The 17,394-nt window shown below is 41.5% G+C and overlaps 1 protein-coding gene and 1 long non-coding RNA gene across 4 annotated transcripts in view; one reads left to right on the top strand and one right to left on the bottom strand.

Annotated features, from left to right (window-relative positions):
• LOC148893668 (unconventional myosin-VI-like) overlaps window positions 1-17,394 on the top strand; it is a 54,244-nt gene that overhangs the window by 14,029 nt on the left and 22,821 nt on the right. For all 3 annotated transcript variants that reach the window (XM_089004053.1, XM_089004054.1, XM_089004055.1), the window contains exons 7-18: window positions 70-125; window positions 206-303; window positions 387-551; window positions 2,902-2,982; window positions 4,338-4,518; window positions 5,861-6,005; window positions 7,215-7,372; window positions 8,241-8,332; window positions 8,645-8,717; window positions 10,243-10,370; window positions 15,443-15,538; window positions 15,893-16,063. In XM_089004053.1, coding sequence (XP_088860179.1) covers window positions 70-125; window positions 206-303; window positions 387-551; window positions 2,902-2,982; window positions 4,338-4,518; window positions 5,861-6,005; window positions 7,215-7,372; window positions 8,241-8,332; window positions 8,645-8,717; window positions 10,243-10,370; window positions 15,443-15,538; window positions 15,893-16,063 — 1,444 coding nt within the window. The remainder of the gene's footprint in view (window positions 1-69; window positions 126-205; window positions 304-386; window positions 552-2,901; window positions 2,983-4,337; window positions 4,519-5,860; window positions 6,006-7,214; window positions 7,373-8,240; window positions 8,333-8,644; window positions 8,718-10,242; window positions 10,371-15,442; window positions 15,539-15,892; window positions 16,064-17,394) is intronic.
• The window catches only part of LOC148893669 (uncharacterized), a 25,352-nt gene continuing 15,252 nt past the window's right edge, over window positions 7,295-17,394 (bottom strand). The window contains exon 3 of the long non-coding RNA XR_016115945.1: window positions 7,295-7,367. This is a non-coding gene — a long non-coding RNA (uncharacterized LOC148893669). The remainder of the gene's footprint in view (window positions 7,368-17,394) is intronic.

Here is a 17,394-nt window from a genome sequence, read left to right as displayed (position 1 = left end):
TTTCTGTATTCATCTTTTGGTTTGCATCGTCATCCTTTTCATCATTTTGACTGCATCTCTTTTCTGTAGATATCTGACCACAACTTATGGAAGTGGTCAAGATATTGATGAGAGAATTGTTGAAGGTAAAGATAACTTCAATGAAATCATTTTACTCCAGAATGCCAGTGTGATCTTGACCCGTACAATATGTTTCCCCCTCCAGCTAATCCCCTACTGGAGGCTTTTGGAAACGCCAAGACAGTCCGTAATAATAACAGTAGTCGCTTTGGGAAGTTTGTTGAAATCCATTTCAATGAGAAGGTGATGCAACAGTCTAGCTTAACCTGTCATCTTGTGCGTCAGCAGCTATTTCAAAGTGTGTTGTGTTCCTCCCATGTTGGCAGAATTCTGTCGTGGGTGGATTTGTTTCCCATTATTTGCTGGAGAAGTCGAGGATTTGTGTGCAAAGTAATGACGAGAGGAACTACCACATCTTCTACAGGCTTTGTGCCGGAGCATCTGACGACATCAAGAAGAAACTGCACCTCGACTCACCAGACAGCTTCAGAGTTAGTGTATTCCTTCTTCACATTAGCATTACGATAATGTCATTTTATACTTCACAACATTAAGGCCACACTGCCAATAAGAAAAAAATAGGGAATAATTTCTATTGTGAGAAAATGACTGAAAGAAAAGTACAGTATGTCTTTATTCAACAAGTGAGGCATATATATCGTTGTTATTTACCACTGGACAGTGGCGGGCCGTGGATTTCATCGCTAGGCCTTCAGTAGTGCTACGTCTAAATCAATCCAGACTGAAAAAAGTGTGTTTTGATATACTACAAGTCCACTAGAGGGTACCATTAGTCAGGAAATAACTGACTGATCTTTCATAATGATGTGCATTTTTTTCAGTCAATAAATCAGTAAGTCAGTAAATCTCCAACCAAATCCATTTTTTCTCCTCTTTCAGCCATTGTGGATTGAATAAACTGCTATTAAATCAACAAACTATATTTGCTATTATTGGCTAGTGACTTGGCAATCATAGTTTCCCAAAACTCTGACGTTCCCAGCGCCTTCAAGAAAACGCTGGTACCCCTTTTGGGTTGCCAACTGGAAATCTGATTGGTTAAAGCAACGGTTTGAGGCGACTGGGCCCGAAGTTCTGATTGTGAAGGCGTACAGGTAGATTTCTGACCCTGGTAACAAATGATGGCTGAAATGTGATCGGTTAAATGCTTAAATATGAAAACACACATCTGAAGGCAGCGCAGCAGGGGAAAAGTAATGAAAGGAAGCTGAGAGCCAATTATGAATTATTTAATAATAATTCATGGACAAAATATAATTAACATCAGTCTGTGATTCAGATATTTTTAGGCCCGCAGAGAAGGCCTTGCAGGCCCTGATGGTCCGACACTGCCACTGAACTGGTGGAGTCACTCATTTTATGGGTGTAGACTGGCAATTCTATGAAAGTCCACTAGATGTCAGAGTGGTACATTTTGTGTTATGAAAGGAATTGCTTGATTACAGATTACGCACACGTACACACCCTCACACACATACACACACATAAAGATAATATACTAAGAAGTGTCATAGAAGAGACGGCAGTAACAATGTTTCCAGATCTGTGACTGGGACAGTGTCGCACTAAAGCTGATGTTTAGTGATTTCAGGAGTTTGGGCAATAGCCAGCAGAGAAATTTATTCATTAGGCTTCTGAGAAGAGCCTGCTTTGACCTGTTTCAGAACATTTACTCACCAATACTCTCAGGGCCTCCTTTGAGGCTGCTTCCTTGTTATCATATCTTCATCCGCCGTTCTTGTTCTATTCTTGCCTAACTTTGCACAAGAAGTGGCCTAACCCCGACACTGGACTTCAGTTCATCCCAGGGCAAACAAATAAAAACAAACATTTACAATCAGATTGTATAAAGAGTACCAGATTTTCCGGACTATAAAGCGCACTGGATTATAAAGTGCACATTCAATTAATGTCATATTTAAAAAAAAAATCCATATATAAGATGCACCACATTATTAGGTGCGCCTTCAATGAGTGACATATTTCAAAATGTTTGCCATATATATGGTCCATTGTCAGATTTTTGTAAAATTTTAGGTGTGTTTTGTAGTGCGGAAAATCTGGTAAATTAATACACTTTAGGAGCCGCTTTCAGGGCAGAGTTGCACTTCTGAAAATAAATTAAACAAACATGGCTTTCAAATTTGGAAGGTTTAGGAGTCAAAGGATCATAACTGTTATCAGGCTTTCGCAGAGCTTGTTGATGAGCTGATCATTTGTATCAGGTGTGTTGCAGCAGGCATAGATGGAAAGGTAGGAAAGCTCCCCTCGTGCACCAGAGTTTGAAACGCTTCCAGTAAAATGAGATTCAAACCCAGAATCTCTTCGCTGTGAGGCATGGGTGCAATCCCGCACAAATCTATGCAGCTTGAGACATCATCATATCGGTTTTTGTTCTAAATTTGGGGGAAGAGATGATCTGTAAATTGAATATCATTTCATGCAATAATCAGGTCATTGGGTGCATACATAATAGAGCATATGAAATATGCTCATCCCAGCCACAACATGTCCTGCTTGTTCAAACAACGACAGCAACAGGACCAAATACTCTCTTCTTAGATATTTGTCATTAAAATAGGTCCCAAGGTGGCAGCAACATCAACAGAGGCAATTATTTCACAGTGCTGCCTTCCAGTCAACTGTGAGAAGCAATATTAACAGGCATGAGAGAAAATCTTTCACTTGGCGACAATCAATAAGGAATATCTCTCGTATGTTTTCCCGCAATTGTGAAATGCGCTCATGCTAAATTGAGATTTAATTAAGCACAGATAATTGTGTCAGAATGTTTGCAATTATTTTCTTTCTTCGTTGCAGTATTTGAACCGAGGCTGCACCAGATATTTTGCAAGCACCAACTCTGATAAGCAAATCATGCAGAACCGCAAGAGTCCTGAGGTAAAGTCAGTTTCACTTCTTGCGTGGATTTGCTTTGCAAGAAAAGAAAAACAAAACTGCCGGCTCTCTTTTCCAAATTGTTTCACTGACAGTGGTGAGAAAATGCCAAATTATGGTAGGCACAGTATCAGCACCAATGGTAAAAATGTACGTTTGCTCAATCTCGTCGCTGAATGACGCAAAACGCGCTTGCTTTTGTTGACTTGAATCCTTGAAGAGATGTCTAATCGGATATTTCGAAACAACGGAAAATGCAAATGCAGACGCTCCCCTACTTACGAACAACGGTATATACAAACATTTTTGTAGTAATGTGTAGCATTCTCTCCAGTTATAAATGTACATATATATCTTGATAGAGGATATATTTTATTAAATGTTTGTTTTTCAATACAAACCAATACAGGTTACTTATACACGCTTTAAACATACTATTATAAATCTTAAACATACGTATTAGAGCCTTAAACATACATTCCAAACAAAATATAGCACTGAAGCAACTTAGAAACAAATTCACCTTACGAACTACCGTTCGGAACGTGTCTTGTTCGTAAGTCGGGGAGCGTCTGTATGACATCGTATACCATCGTCAAAAGCAGGTGGAATATTTTATTTTGTGTTAAATGTTTATGTTATGTAGTAAAATAATAGTGAGCAAAGCAATAGCTGGTGAAAGGAGTAAATTCTATTCTTGATTAAAAATGGGTATTATTGATGATTAATTTGGTGAGAAGTTGATTTTTGGATTCATGGTGTGCTGTCGTAGTTGTATAACTAGAAAATAGAGTGCAATGTTTGCATGCAGTGAGCAGGTGCAGTCTTGATTGACACTTAATGTGCTTTGCTGTAATCAATATTATTTCTGTTTTACCTCATCTCTCCACGATCTAACATCTTGTTTTCTTGGGTGACTCGCTAATGAAGTTGGCTGATTATTTATTTCTCCATCCCGCATCATGTTTATGGTATAAAGGACACTAAGGTGATGTATTTAAATTTAAATTATTGTTATTATTAATTTTTGGTATAATCTCTTCTATTTTCTGAGAGACATACTGCAGCATGAAGAATTGCATGTTTGTTTGTGCCTATTCAGATTTTTTTTCTGGTTTTATTGCAGATACACATTTTCAATTTAGAGACGTGTGCTTGACAGTGACGTCCTAGTAAAGCAGACTGTGGTCATTATTTCATTGTTTTTTTTACATGAGCTGTCAGCTTAGAACAGTGTGTCCGTTTGCAAGGAGTGTATTAGCTGTGAGCTATTTCGCTTTTGGATGCAGACTGCTATAGAAAGCATTCCTCACATGCTTTATTTTCTTAATCAGTTTTTTCTCCACTTCGGTCTGCAGCATGTGAAACTAGGCGCTCTCAAGGACCCTCTTCTTGATGACCATGGTGACTTTAATAGGATGTGCGTGGCCATGAAGAAGATTGGTCTGGATGACGCAGAGAAGCTGGACCTGTTTCGGGTGGTTGCTGGCGTTTTGCACCTCGGCAACATTGACTTTGAGGAAACTGGAAGTAGCTCAGGTTCGACAGATTCCGTATTCAATTTAACAGGGTAACTGTGTTAGGCAACTCCGCTGGAGTCGGGAATTGAAACTGCCAGGCGCTCCCGACAGACCCTCGCAATATGTTTGGGTTTGCCAGTTCGGATCGGCATCTTCCCCACCATCAGAGGCAACTCACCACCACGTGGTAATCAGTTGACAATTGCGCCCCTATTTTCACCTGATTGTCCAAAACATATGTCTGCAAATCACAATTTATATTCCATAAATGCAATGTTAATCACAATACTGCGTTTTGACTAGAGGAAGTGCATAGAACATGAACTTCAAGAATGGCACTTGATCATTGTGTTTCTTGTTCAAAGATCTTAAAAGCCACACTGTTGTAGAATTGTGTGAAATAATGTCAAACTTGTTAAAAAGAAACCTTAATAATTAGGAAACGCTTGTTAAAAGCTCAATATTTCATGTTACATAAAGAGAATGTAGTGTGCATGAATTGCTATGCACATGTCGCTGCACTCACTCTAAAGTCGGTTGGTTCATGCTAATTTCACATACCAATCGTACCATATATAACAAACACGGCAAATGTCTCAAAAATATTTTTACACAATATTCAAAATATATTTACAGAGGATGTATTTAAATACATCCTCTGTAAATGTGCTGACACCCTGTGTTTTTCTGTACATTCTTTACATTATATCTCAAAATAATTTAGGTTCGTGATTTTTCTTTTAATGGTTTATTTTTATGAGTGCAGTCATTATTTGCTCAGGTGTCTGGCTCCTGTTTCGGTTTTCACAAAATTATTCATCATTATATTCATAATAAATTGAGTTTTATTTTCAATTGATCAATTTCAATTTTTATTCAATTATATATTTTGAAAGATTTGAAGTTTATATTCAGACTGAAATAAAATAGCTGTATCATTGTTCATTGTATCGTTGTTAACCCCTTTACGCCGAGCGTGTTCATATGAACCCAAATAAATTCATTTTGAAATGCATTAATGTTGTTTCTTGCCACATTAATTATTGTTAATTATAGATCATTGTATTATTGTTAATTATATACTCCGCTTGAACCTATTTGATACTCTGTTTTGATTTTATTTTGATTTTTTAAATGAATTTATCTGTGTTCATATGAACACGCTCGGCGTAATTGGGTCAGTTGTAGATATTTACATATATATTTTAAGAGAATGTAATGTGTTTTTTTTTTTTTTTTTTTACATTTTTCATTCATATTGAATTATTTTAGATAATCCAATCCACTGTCAAATTGAAACAAAGTCAACATATTTATCTGATTTTATATTATACAGTAATAGGTGTGTCCATGTTGTATAGGGGGCTGCGTTCTAATGAATGAATCCAGACAGACTCTGGAATACTGCGCCGATCTGCTGGGTCTGGATCAGGATGATTTGAAGGTCAGCCTCACAACAAGGGTCATGCTCACGACGGCAGGGGGCGCTAAAGGAACAGTTATCAAGTAAGAACTGACGCATTGTGGTTGGCTGCTTGATATATGATTTTTAACTGAAAGCAGTGAGTGCGTAACAAAGCTCGTAAAAGTGAGAAAGAATAGTAAAATCTTGTAAAAAAAAAAGTAGAGGAATTTGTGTTGTTTTCTTAAATGCTTTCAAGTAATTACACAAGATTGATCGAACACGAATGCTCTTTGAGAGTGTCATACATAACGTATACAAGTGCACAAGTAGTTATGAAAGACACACATTGCATCCTGCATCAGATGTCATACTTACTGTATTTTATCAATGTATCACTTATTCAGTACACTGTGTAACAGGCCCTACTGGCTTTGCTCCCATGTATATGCATTGGGGATGTGGTGTTTGAGTGATTGGACCAGGCTTGGTCGATTAATATTTGAAAAGGGCCAGATGCTGGCCTGGCCTGGAAGTGTTTCCCCCATATGAATAATGCAGCAGATATCTGAAGAGGCAGGCAAGTGTGGCTTCAACACCATATATAAAAAAAAAAAAAACCTGTTTGGAGGTCTAAGACGGGGTCTGCCTTTGTCATAAAGGCCCAGACTGAATCACGCTGCCTTGGGGAGTTTGACTGCAGTATAAAGCTGTGGACGCTGTTATTGTATCACTCATGGCTGATCCTCTCTCCAGAGGGGATGTGAAACATTGCTATGGATAAAAATGCTTGTCAGATCTTTCTAACATCGGATGACTTTTATATGACCTGCAACATTTAAAACAAAATGGAGAAAGTGAACGATTTTTTTTTCCTGAGAAATCTGAATGAGTGTGGAATTTAAAAGAGTTGGAAAATGTGAAAAAGATTCATGATTGCTAAATGGCACATATATTAATATTAAATTCCCGCAGTTCTCCCAACAGTAATATCCGAGTTGAACTCGGGGTCACTGTGGGGATGCACTTTGTCCTCACAGTCAACCCCGATAAATAATGAATGTTTAAAAAAAATGTGATAAAACGGCCATTAGAAAGTCGAGAAAAGGTCAAGTGCCATGCTCCGCTTTCCATTTATCTTTGGTTAATATACTTGAAGCAAAATTTGACTGCTTTGTGAAAAATACACCTAAAGACACAGCGACAACTGATACTCTTTCACACAGCTTTATTGAAAAAAGAAATTGTTTCCTGGAGAGCGGGCTGCCCCACTATGAAGATGTCAGTTATTTCATCACATGTTGTCACTCTAGAGTTCCTCTGAAGGTGGAGCAAGCTAACAACGCCCGCGATGCCCTCGCCAAGGTGGTGTACAGCCGCCTCTTCGATCATGTGGTCAAACGAGTGAACCAGTGTTTCCCTTTCAAGTCCTCCTCAAGCTTCATCGGGGTGCTGGACATTGCTGGCTTTGGTACATAGACAAAGTCAAATCATAAATGATTGAATAATTCTTCCAAATGATTTTGAGCATTTTTTAAAGTTCAAATAACCATCCAAAGTTGAACACAACCTGGTTATTCTTCGATACATGATTCACTTCGAAATGCTTTAAATTTCAACACAGATTTCCCATGGGAAGTAATGCAAAGGGTAGAAAACTATCACTGTCATAAAAAAAAATGTAATTAACTCATTCGCTGCCAGGCGTTGTGCAGAAATGTGTCCACTCCAGTACCAGGGTTTTTGCGATTTTCACTCAAATTGCAGGACCCACAGAATATTGAATTTTAGCACTACATAAACATTCAAGGCAGCATAAGAAACCTTAGACTTTCTTCTTTCATCAGAAAAAAAAAGGGTTTATATGGGCCTGGCGTTACCTGAGCTTGAAATGGGGGTGGCTGTACAAAATGCAAAACAATACATACATATTGATATATGTAGCACTTTAACAACAGCTGAAGCTGTAAAAAACCGCCAACATGGAAAAAAGGCAAATGCTGCCCCCTCGTGGAAAGGAAAAACATTGCCAGAGGTCTGACCAGCGTTTTATCAGCACCCCTGCAGGAAAAAACAAAACCCGAACTAATTCGGGAATGGCGTTCCACATGACACTTTACGATTCCCGAATAAATTTGGTAATGACATCGAAGGATTTCATTGTCAAGGCAGAATGACACACAACACTTTGACACTCCTAAATGTAAGATATGTATGTTAAACAAAAACAAAGTTAAATTACTTCCACTTTGAAGACACCAGTCAGATCCATCATTTGATCATGTTAATTTTCAAACGCAAGTCAAATGTATTCATTTTGTGCTCTTCCTTTTCCTCAGAGTACTTTGAACACAACAGCTTTGAGCAGTTCTGCATCAATTACTGCAATGAGAAATTACAACAGTTCTTCAATGAGCGCATCCTGAAAGAGGTAAATAAGCAGCAAGTTTGAGTCAACCTCAGAAACCTTCCCTGTCATGTCACAAAGTGACAACTTATTTACTCTTGTGTTGTGACAGGACGCATTGTGGATGACATCCTTGCTGCACTGTATTTGTCTCCCGATGTTCTCGACAAAATTAGAATGCTAATTTCCCTGGGGATGTGATGAGACTTGTTTTTCTTCTGTGATCTCTTAATGTGATTTTCTTCTAGGGCTTCAGTTAAAAGGAATATAGTTTTTAAGTTACTTCAGGCACTTTGAAAAATCTCTAATATACATGTTCTACTACTTTTTGTGCAGGAACAAGAGCTCTATCAAAAGGAAGGTCTGGGAGTAAATGAAGTCCATTATGTTGACAACCAAGACTCCATTGGTAGGCTCGCTTTCATTTCGTGGGTACCACGGAAACAATCCACGTAGGAGCTATATTTAAATAAAAGCTGCTGTAAAAGTAATCACTGCCGTCCTCACAGTGTGACTGAATTAGAATTTCCTTTTGAACCTAATACATTTGAACTAGTCACGATTCATATTCAATTGTGTCCGCTTTCAATTTTGGCATGAGGGGACTCAACACCAACATTCTGTAGAGTGAAGGGTGTCAGGGCAGCAAGGAAATTTTTTTAAAAAAGTCACATCTTGAGTAGTGCCACTTTTACAAAATTGCATATTCTCAAGTAAAAATGCAATTTTATTTGGAAACAAAAAGTTTGGGAAAATATAAAAATACCTGTTTGATATATATATATATATATATTTTTTTTTCATCTTTTAATATTGTAATATTTATACTGTCTTCTGTCTTATCTTATCCAATATGTATTTACTCCCCTATCATATTAACTCCCCTATCAACAACTCATTTATCACAAATTATACATAAAAATTGGGCTCAATCGACAGTGGTTTAAAGTTCACATTTGATGCTTTACTGATATCTTATTCAGGAATTAATTTTCCTGGATCTGATTTTAAACAAGGGACCTTACGATCTGTTCTGGAGCATAGTTGTCATTTGATTTTGTATTTTTTAATGCCATAAATCAGTCATGCTTACAGGATTAAGCACATTACACAAAATATATAACCTTTACTTTGTGGTCTCGTAACATTAAAGTAAGCCACTTGACGACACTGTTAAAATGAGGCTATGCCTCGGGGGTTAAGATACTGTATGTAAACTGCAACACACACAACTGAAAGCACTGTTTGGAAAGCCCACATTTTAACCATACACACCACAGGAGGCAATAAATGGTCTAAATTTTAGACCATTTATTTTGCTCAGATGTTCATCAGTGTGGCCAAAGTGTACCAGGCTTTCACTCCTCCAAGTAAACATATTTCTCATTACCCGAGAAGCGTGTGTCTGGAGGGAGACCATGTCATGAATCTTTGTGGCTATATCAGATTCTTTAGTAGCACATGAAGATGGGCGAAATGATACAAACTTGTTTGTTTTTGTCCCATATGTCAAATAAATCCCACAATTAATAGGATGAAATACTCTGCGTATCAAGGTGTAGTATCTTGATTTGTGTTTCAAAGGCTGGGATTATTCAGGTGTGAGTTTAACTGACAGCCGTGAATAACATTTATGACTTGCAAATGACCATTTGGGCTGCACATTAATTCACTCATCAGTCTTCGGGATTCATGCGCAGGTGCTTGTTCATGCAAATACTTCCGGGAGGTCCTTGGCGATTAAATTATATTCCAAACATAGCATGTCACATGAATAATTCAACCATGACACTGAATGAGCATCCCGATGAACACATTGTGTGCTTTGAATATTCACATTGAGTGGACATTTCTAATAGATGTTACACGATTCATTGCATTGTATAATGTTTGAGGGTTTTCGCCTTTGGGATGTGTGTCTGTCTTATTTGCAGACCTTGTCGAAGCAAAGCTGGTGGGTATTCTGGATATTCTGGACGAAGAGAATCGTCTTCCTCAGCCCAGTGATCAACATTTTGCCCTGGCCATTCACAGCAAGCATAAAGACCATTTCAGACTCACGGTTTGACAGCTTAACTACTTGCCTCCCCACATCATACACCCACACACACACACACACATGCGTCTTGCTTTCTTCTACTATCATTCTTTTTTTCCATTTGTGGGGTATGAGAGATCAACTCACCATTCATGTTTATGGTTGCAAGGCTCATGTGCTCGAGCAGTTATGTGACTGAGGCAAATACCTTGCAAGCATGACATTCTTTTAGATTACACCTTTGCCACCCCTTCAACTTTTAAAAGAAATTCATTGAAACACAAAAAAGAAAAAAAGGTAATGATAATCATGAACGTATAATCTTTGGATAAGTGTTGTCCCGGACTCGTAAACAGTTTCTCAGATTAATTGAAACGTTTTACCGGCTAGCACTCAGATCTTTTCAATGGCATACCTACATAGTGTTAAAAACGCCCTTTCACTATGGGCAAATTGCTTTTCTTCATATCTTGCGAATCATTTGTGTGCCCAAAGATTACCGTATTTTCCGGGGGTGTAAGGCGAGCCCAAAAGCCTTAATTTTCCTAAAAAGATGACCCTGCATCTTATACACAGGTGTGCCTTATATGTGAACTAATATTGAGCCACAACAGGTCCCGCAACTACTCTCAGCAGCCACCGACGAGTGGAAGTGGTGCGTAACCCCAGCCTCTACTGTAGCGCCTTTATAATGTGGTGTGCCTTATATTGGGAAAACCTTGATATTGATTTATGTATTATACAGTAAAGTGTCGTTATATCGATATTCTCGGGAGTCCGAAAAAATATCGATATAACCGGGACTATCGATATATCCGACCCTGCGCGCATGTAATTTTCTCCTTGCGTTCATAGAAATAGTATCGTAATAAGCGGTACTATCGATATAACCGATATCGATATAACGAGACTTTACTGTATTTTTAAAACTGTTTTCATTCATTAAAGGTGCATCTTATAGTCCGGTGCACCTCATACAGTACATGGAAAAAGTTTGAAAATGCACTATTCATTGGGGGTGCGCCTTATATTCCGTAAAATACGATAGTCGTTATTTACTTATTTACCCTCAATAGAGGCTTGTTCCTTTCCGCACTAAACAAATACCCTTTAACTTAATAAGAGCATTTATTTCCTACATTACTGTGACTCTCCATGAGTCATCACCTTACCGTGGTGGAGGGGTTTGTGTGTCCCAGTGATCCTAGGAGCTAGGTTGTCTGGGGCTTTATGCCCCTGGCAGGGTCACCCATGGCAAACTGGTTCTGGGTGAGCGACCAGACAAAGTATGACTCAAAAGACCCCATATGAAGAGAAATATAAATGGACTTGGTTTTCCCTTGCCCGGACGCGGGTCACCGGGACCCATCTCTGGAGCCAGGCCTGGAGATGGGGCTGGTTGGCGAGCGCCTGGTGGCCGGGCCTACACCCATGGGGCCGGGTCGGGCTCAGCCCGAAGAGGAAACATGGGTCCCCCTTCTCAAGGGCTCACCACCCATGGGAGGGGCCAGAGGGGTCGGGTGCATTGTGAGCTAGGCGGCAGCCAAAGGCGGGGACCCTGGCCGTCCGACCCTTGACTGCAGAAGCTAGCTCTTGGGACGTGGAACGTCACCTCTCTTACAGGGAAGGAGCCCGAGCTGGTGCACGAGGTCGAAAAGTTGTGACTAGACATAGTTGGGCTTGCCTCCACACAACCCCTCTCGAGAGGGGTTGGACTCTCTTCCACTCTGGAGTTGCTCACGGTGAGAGGCGTAGAGCAGGTGTCGGCATACTTATTGCCCCCCGGCTCGCCGCCTGTACGTTGGGATTCACCCCGGTAGACGAAAGGGTTGCTGCCTCCGTCTTTGGGTGGGGGGACGGGTTCTGACTGTTGTTTGTGCATATGCACCAAACAGCAGTTCAGTGTACCCATCCTTTTTGGAGATCTTAGGGGGTGTGCTGGAGAGTGCTCCTCCTAGGGACTTCCTTGTTCTGCTGGGCGATTTTAATGCTCATGTGGGCGATGACAGTGAGACCTGGAAGGGCGTCATTGGGAGGATCGGCCTCCCGATCAGAACACGAGTGGTGTTTTGTTATTGGACTTCTGTGCTCGATACGAATTATCTATAACAAACACTTTATTCAAACATAAGGGTGTCCATATGTGCACGTGGCACCAGGACACCCTTGGTCGCAGTTCGATGATTGACTTTGTAGTTCTATCATCGGATTTGCGGCCTCATGTTTCGGACACTCGAGTGAAGAGAGGGGCGGAGCTATCAACTGATCACCGCCTGGTGGTGAGTAGGCTTCGTTGGTGGGGAAGATGCCAGTCCGACCTGGCAGACACAAACGTGTGTTGTGAGGGTTTGTTGGGAACATCTGGCGGAATCCCCTGTCAGAAGGAGTTTCAACTCCCACCTCCGGCAGATCTTTACACATGTCCCGGGGGAGGTGGGTGACATTGAGTCCGAATGGACCATGTTCCATACCTCCCTTGCTGAGGCGGCAAATTGGAGCTGTGGTCGTAAGGTGGTTGGTGCCTATCATGGCGACAACCCCCGTACTCACTGGTGGACACCAGTAGTAAAGGATGCCGTGAAGCTGAAGAAGGAGTCCTATCGGGCCTATATGGCCTGTGGGACCCCTGAGACAGCTGACAGGTATCGAGTAGCCAAACGGAATGCAGCCTCGGTGGACGGCAAAAACACGGGCATGGGAAGAGTTCGGTGAGGCCATGGAAGCCGACTTCCGGACCGCTTCGAGGAAATTCTGGTCCACCAACACCTTCCTTGGAGGAAGCAGTGTCTGGGAACTCTGAGGTGGGCTCTCCGATCTCTGTGGCTGAAGTCACCGAGGTGGTTAAAAAGCTCCTTGGTGGCAAGGCCCCGGGGGTGGATGAGATCTGCCCGGAGTTCCTAAAGGCTCTGGATGTTGTGGGGCTGTCATGGCTGACACGCCTCTGCAACATTGCGTGGTCATCGGGGAGAGTGCCTCTGGATTGGCAGACCGGGGTGGTGGTCCCCCTTTTTAAAAAGGGGGACCGGAGGGTGTGTTCCAACTACAGAGGGATCACACTCCTCAGCCTCCCTGGAAAGGTCTATTAAGGGGTTCTAGAGAGGCGGGTCCGTCGGAAAGTCGAGCCTCAGATTGAGGAGGACCGGTGTGGTTTTCATCCCGGCCGCGGAACAGCGGACCAGCTCTACACCCTTGGCAGGGTTCTCGAGCGTGCATGGGAATTCGCCCAACCAGTGTGCTTTGTGGACTTGGAGAAAGCGTTTTACCGTGTCCCTCGTGGAGATCTGTGGAGGGTGCTTCGGGAGTATGGGTTATCGGAGCGCCTGATACGGGCCGTTTGGTTCCTATACGACCGATGTCAGAGTCTGGTTCGCATTGCCGGCAGTAAGTCGGAATCGTTTCCAGTGAGGGTTGGGCTCAGCCAAGGCTGCCCTTTATCACCGATTCTGTTCATAACCTTTATGGACAGAATTTCTAGGCGCAGCCAAAGCGTTGAAGGTTTCCGTTTTGGTGGCCTCACTATACAATCTCTGCTTTTTTCAAACAATGTGGTACTGTTGGGACCTTCAAGTGGAGCACTCCAACTCTCTCTCGAGCGTTTCGCAGCCGAATGTGAAGCGGTTGGGATGAGAATCAGCACCTCCAAATTTGAGACAATGGTTCTCAGTCGGAAAAGGGTGGAGTGCCCTCTCCAGGTCGGGGCGGAAATTTTGCATCAAGTGGAGGAGTTTAAGTGTCTGGGAGTCTTTTTCACGAATGAGGGTGTGAGGGAGTGAGAGGTCAACCGGCGGATTGGTGCGGCGTCTGCTGTAACGCGGACTTTGTACCGATCTGTCGTGGCGAAGAAGGAGCTGAGCCAAAAAGCAAAGCTCTCAATTTACCAATCGATCTACATCCCAACTCTCATCTATGGTCACAAGCTATGGGTTGTGTCCGAAAGAACGAGATCCCGGATGCAAGCGGCCAAAATGAGCTTTCCCCGTCAGGTGTCCAGGTGAGAAGATCGGTCATCCGGGAGGGGCTCAGAATCGAGCCGCTCCTCCTCCACATAGAGAGGAGCCAGATGAGGTGGCTCGGGCATCTGATGAGGATGCCCCCTGGACGCCTCCCTGGTGAGGTGTTCCGAGCATGCCCCACTGGCAGGAGAACCCGGGGATGACCCAGTACACACTGGAGAGACTATGTATCCCAGCTGGCCTGGGAACGCCTCGGGCTCCGCCAGGACGAGCTAGAAGAAGTGGCTGGGGAGAGGGAAGTCTGTGCTGAAGCTGCTGCTCCCGCGACCCGACCCTAGATAAGCGGCAGAAGATGGATGGATGGATGGATGGACGGACTACTGTGATATATCCTTATAATATGTTATTGACAAATTTTAATTATTATCAGTTAGCTGGAAGAAATCATGCAGTTCTATGCTGCATGGTTAGTCTTAAATGGTTGATTTTTAATATCCACTTAAGTTATCAGATATGGTTCGTTGCATAGGAAATGGGCTTCACTTTTCTCGTGCTTTTCTGCCTTTAAGGTACTTAAAGCACTTTTAATGTCACCTCGTTCACCCACTGAATAATGATGATGCCATATGTTGCTATGGAAGGAACGTCTTGTGGCTCAGTATCTTTCTCAGGCATCAAAGTAAAAAAAACCCTGTTTTGCAAGGCACCCACCACTACTTGAGTCGATCCAAATGCGCTCCATTTTTCACAAGTACAAATAATGCAGGTTCTCATATAAAACTGCCCTATTTTGGATAATTATAATGACGTAAGATAATGCAGCTCAAGTGTACCTCGTGAAACATATGGAAGATAACCTGGTTGCCAGGCAGCAAAATGGGTGCTAATGGCCCTTTTTTAAGAACTATGCCTACCAGGCTTTGCACACAGCACTTTGCACTCGCATTTTTGTCTGAATTCAATCCAACTGCGGTAGCTTTTTTCCCAATCAATAGTGCACCAACTGAATATTGCAATATTCAGTTGATAAACAATGTTTTCCTGCTTAAATAGTTATGGAGAATATAAACATTACATTTTTGTTTCAGTGCTGTCAATAGATTTGATGTGCATTTGATGTGTCTCTGCTGCTGTGCCTCCCAGGTTCCCAGGAAGTCCAAACTGGCTATTCATCGGAATCTCCGGGACAATGAAGGCTTTATTATCAGGCACTTTGCAGGCGCTGTCTGCTATGAAACGGTAATTTTTTCAACAGTGCCTAATAGATAGAGCGACGTCGCCATCATAAATATGCATTGTACAGGGACAAGAGTGTGAGTGAAAACTACAAAAGAAAATTAACAGTGAGCGATGCAGGTTGGAGTTGTTGATGAAATATTACAGCAAGTTCTAAATGGGTGTCAAATCTTCAGCTTCTCATTTCTGCCTCAATCTCAATCATAAACGGCTATTGTAAGAAGGTTGTTATCAATGTAATTTTTTTGTCAGCCGTGTATATTGATAGACAGCACTAAATGCGGCTTTATTTCCCTGACGTGTAGCATTTTTTTTTCTAGACAGTCAAATACTGACTGCGTGTGTTTGTGCCAACAGACTCGATTTGTTGAGAAGAACAATGATGCCCTCCACATGTCCTTGGAGAGCCTCGTGTGTGAGTCTAAGGACAACTTTGTTCGAGAGTTGTTTGAGACCTCAGCGACTAACAAGGACTCCAAACACAAGGCGGGAAAACTCAGCTTCATCAGCGTTGGAAACAAATTCAAGGTCAGATAGGACCCATAAATTGTTACATTATTCCTCGTCTTAAGTCATCAATTATATCAAATGACGAGACATTTGCAGTTGCTTTCAGCATTTCCATATTGAATAGGTACAAAGAAAAGTGGAATGATGACTGAATAATCCACCATGTTGAAAACAATTAAAGATGCACAAAAATATCAAAATGTGTCATTTCTAAAATCCAAAAGTTGTGGAAATACAAATCACTGTAGACAGCAGTGGCGGACCGTCAAGACCTCAAAAGCCTTCTCTGCTGGCCAAAAATATCCAAATCACAGATATAATCATGTCAATTATTTTTGTCCATGAATTCTTATTAAATAATTCCAAATTGTCTTTCAGCTTCCTTTCATTAATTTCCCCCTGTTGCATTGCGTCCAGACATGTTGTTTTGTATTGAAGCATTTAACCACATTTCACATTTCAGCCATCATCAAGGGTCAGAAATCTACCTGGACGCCTTCACAATTAGTTCTGCGGGTCCTCTCGCCTCAAATGTGTCGAGGAAGCTGTTGCTTTAACCAATCAGATTTCTAGTTGGCAACCCAAAACGGGTACCAGCGCCTTCTTGCAGACACTGGGAACGTCAGATTTTTTTTCAAACTATGATTGGCTTCTCACTCGCCAATCATAGTTTCCGAAAACTGATTTTATTACTGGCCGCTAGTGACAAGAGCAGACTAGCCAGAGCTAGCACACTATCAATCGCGAGCTGCATAAGCAAATACGTACCGTATATTGTGTTCATGTAATAGCAGTTTTGTGGGTTGCCACAATGACTGAAGGAGCAGAAGAAATGGATTTGGTTGCAGATTTACTGTTAAAGCCATTTTCAAGACGGACTTTTCAAGAAAAGTTGGACATAATTAAGAAAGGTCGGACTAGCAAAATTGCAAATAATATTGCGATTTTATGAAGCTATTATTGATGCTTTGCCATCCTTCGCCAATCATCTTCTCTGTGGTATGAAAGAGTGACTAAAGGCCTCGGAATGACATGCATGGCCGCCAATGGGAGACAGGATATCTCAAACATCAAACAAAACTGCTAGGCTGAAAAAAAATATTGCGACATCGGCATAGTTTTGCTCAGTCATATGAGCAAAACAATTATTTTCAACCTCTCTTAAATAAATACATGCAAATTTGAATAGCTTTAGTTGAACGCATAGTTGCTAGCCGTGGTTCACAACCATCAATGTTTCTGGAATGATATCCGCACCCCATGTAGTATGTCTACAGATATCTCAACATGCGATTTTTTGTATCACATACACAGTTGGAGGCTTTTAAGTCCTTGTCTCATGGTATCTA

This window comes from Hippocampus bargibanti, linkage group LG09, assembly GCF_051943395.1.
Source record: "Hippocampus bargibanti isolate YZ-2025 linkage group LG09, ASM5194339v1, whole genome shotgun sequence".
Lineage (NCBI taxonomy): Eukaryota > Metazoa > Chordata > Actinopteri > Syngnathiformes > Syngnathidae > Hippocampus > Hippocampus bargibanti.
This window is presented reverse-complemented; position numbering and strand designations above follow the sequence as displayed.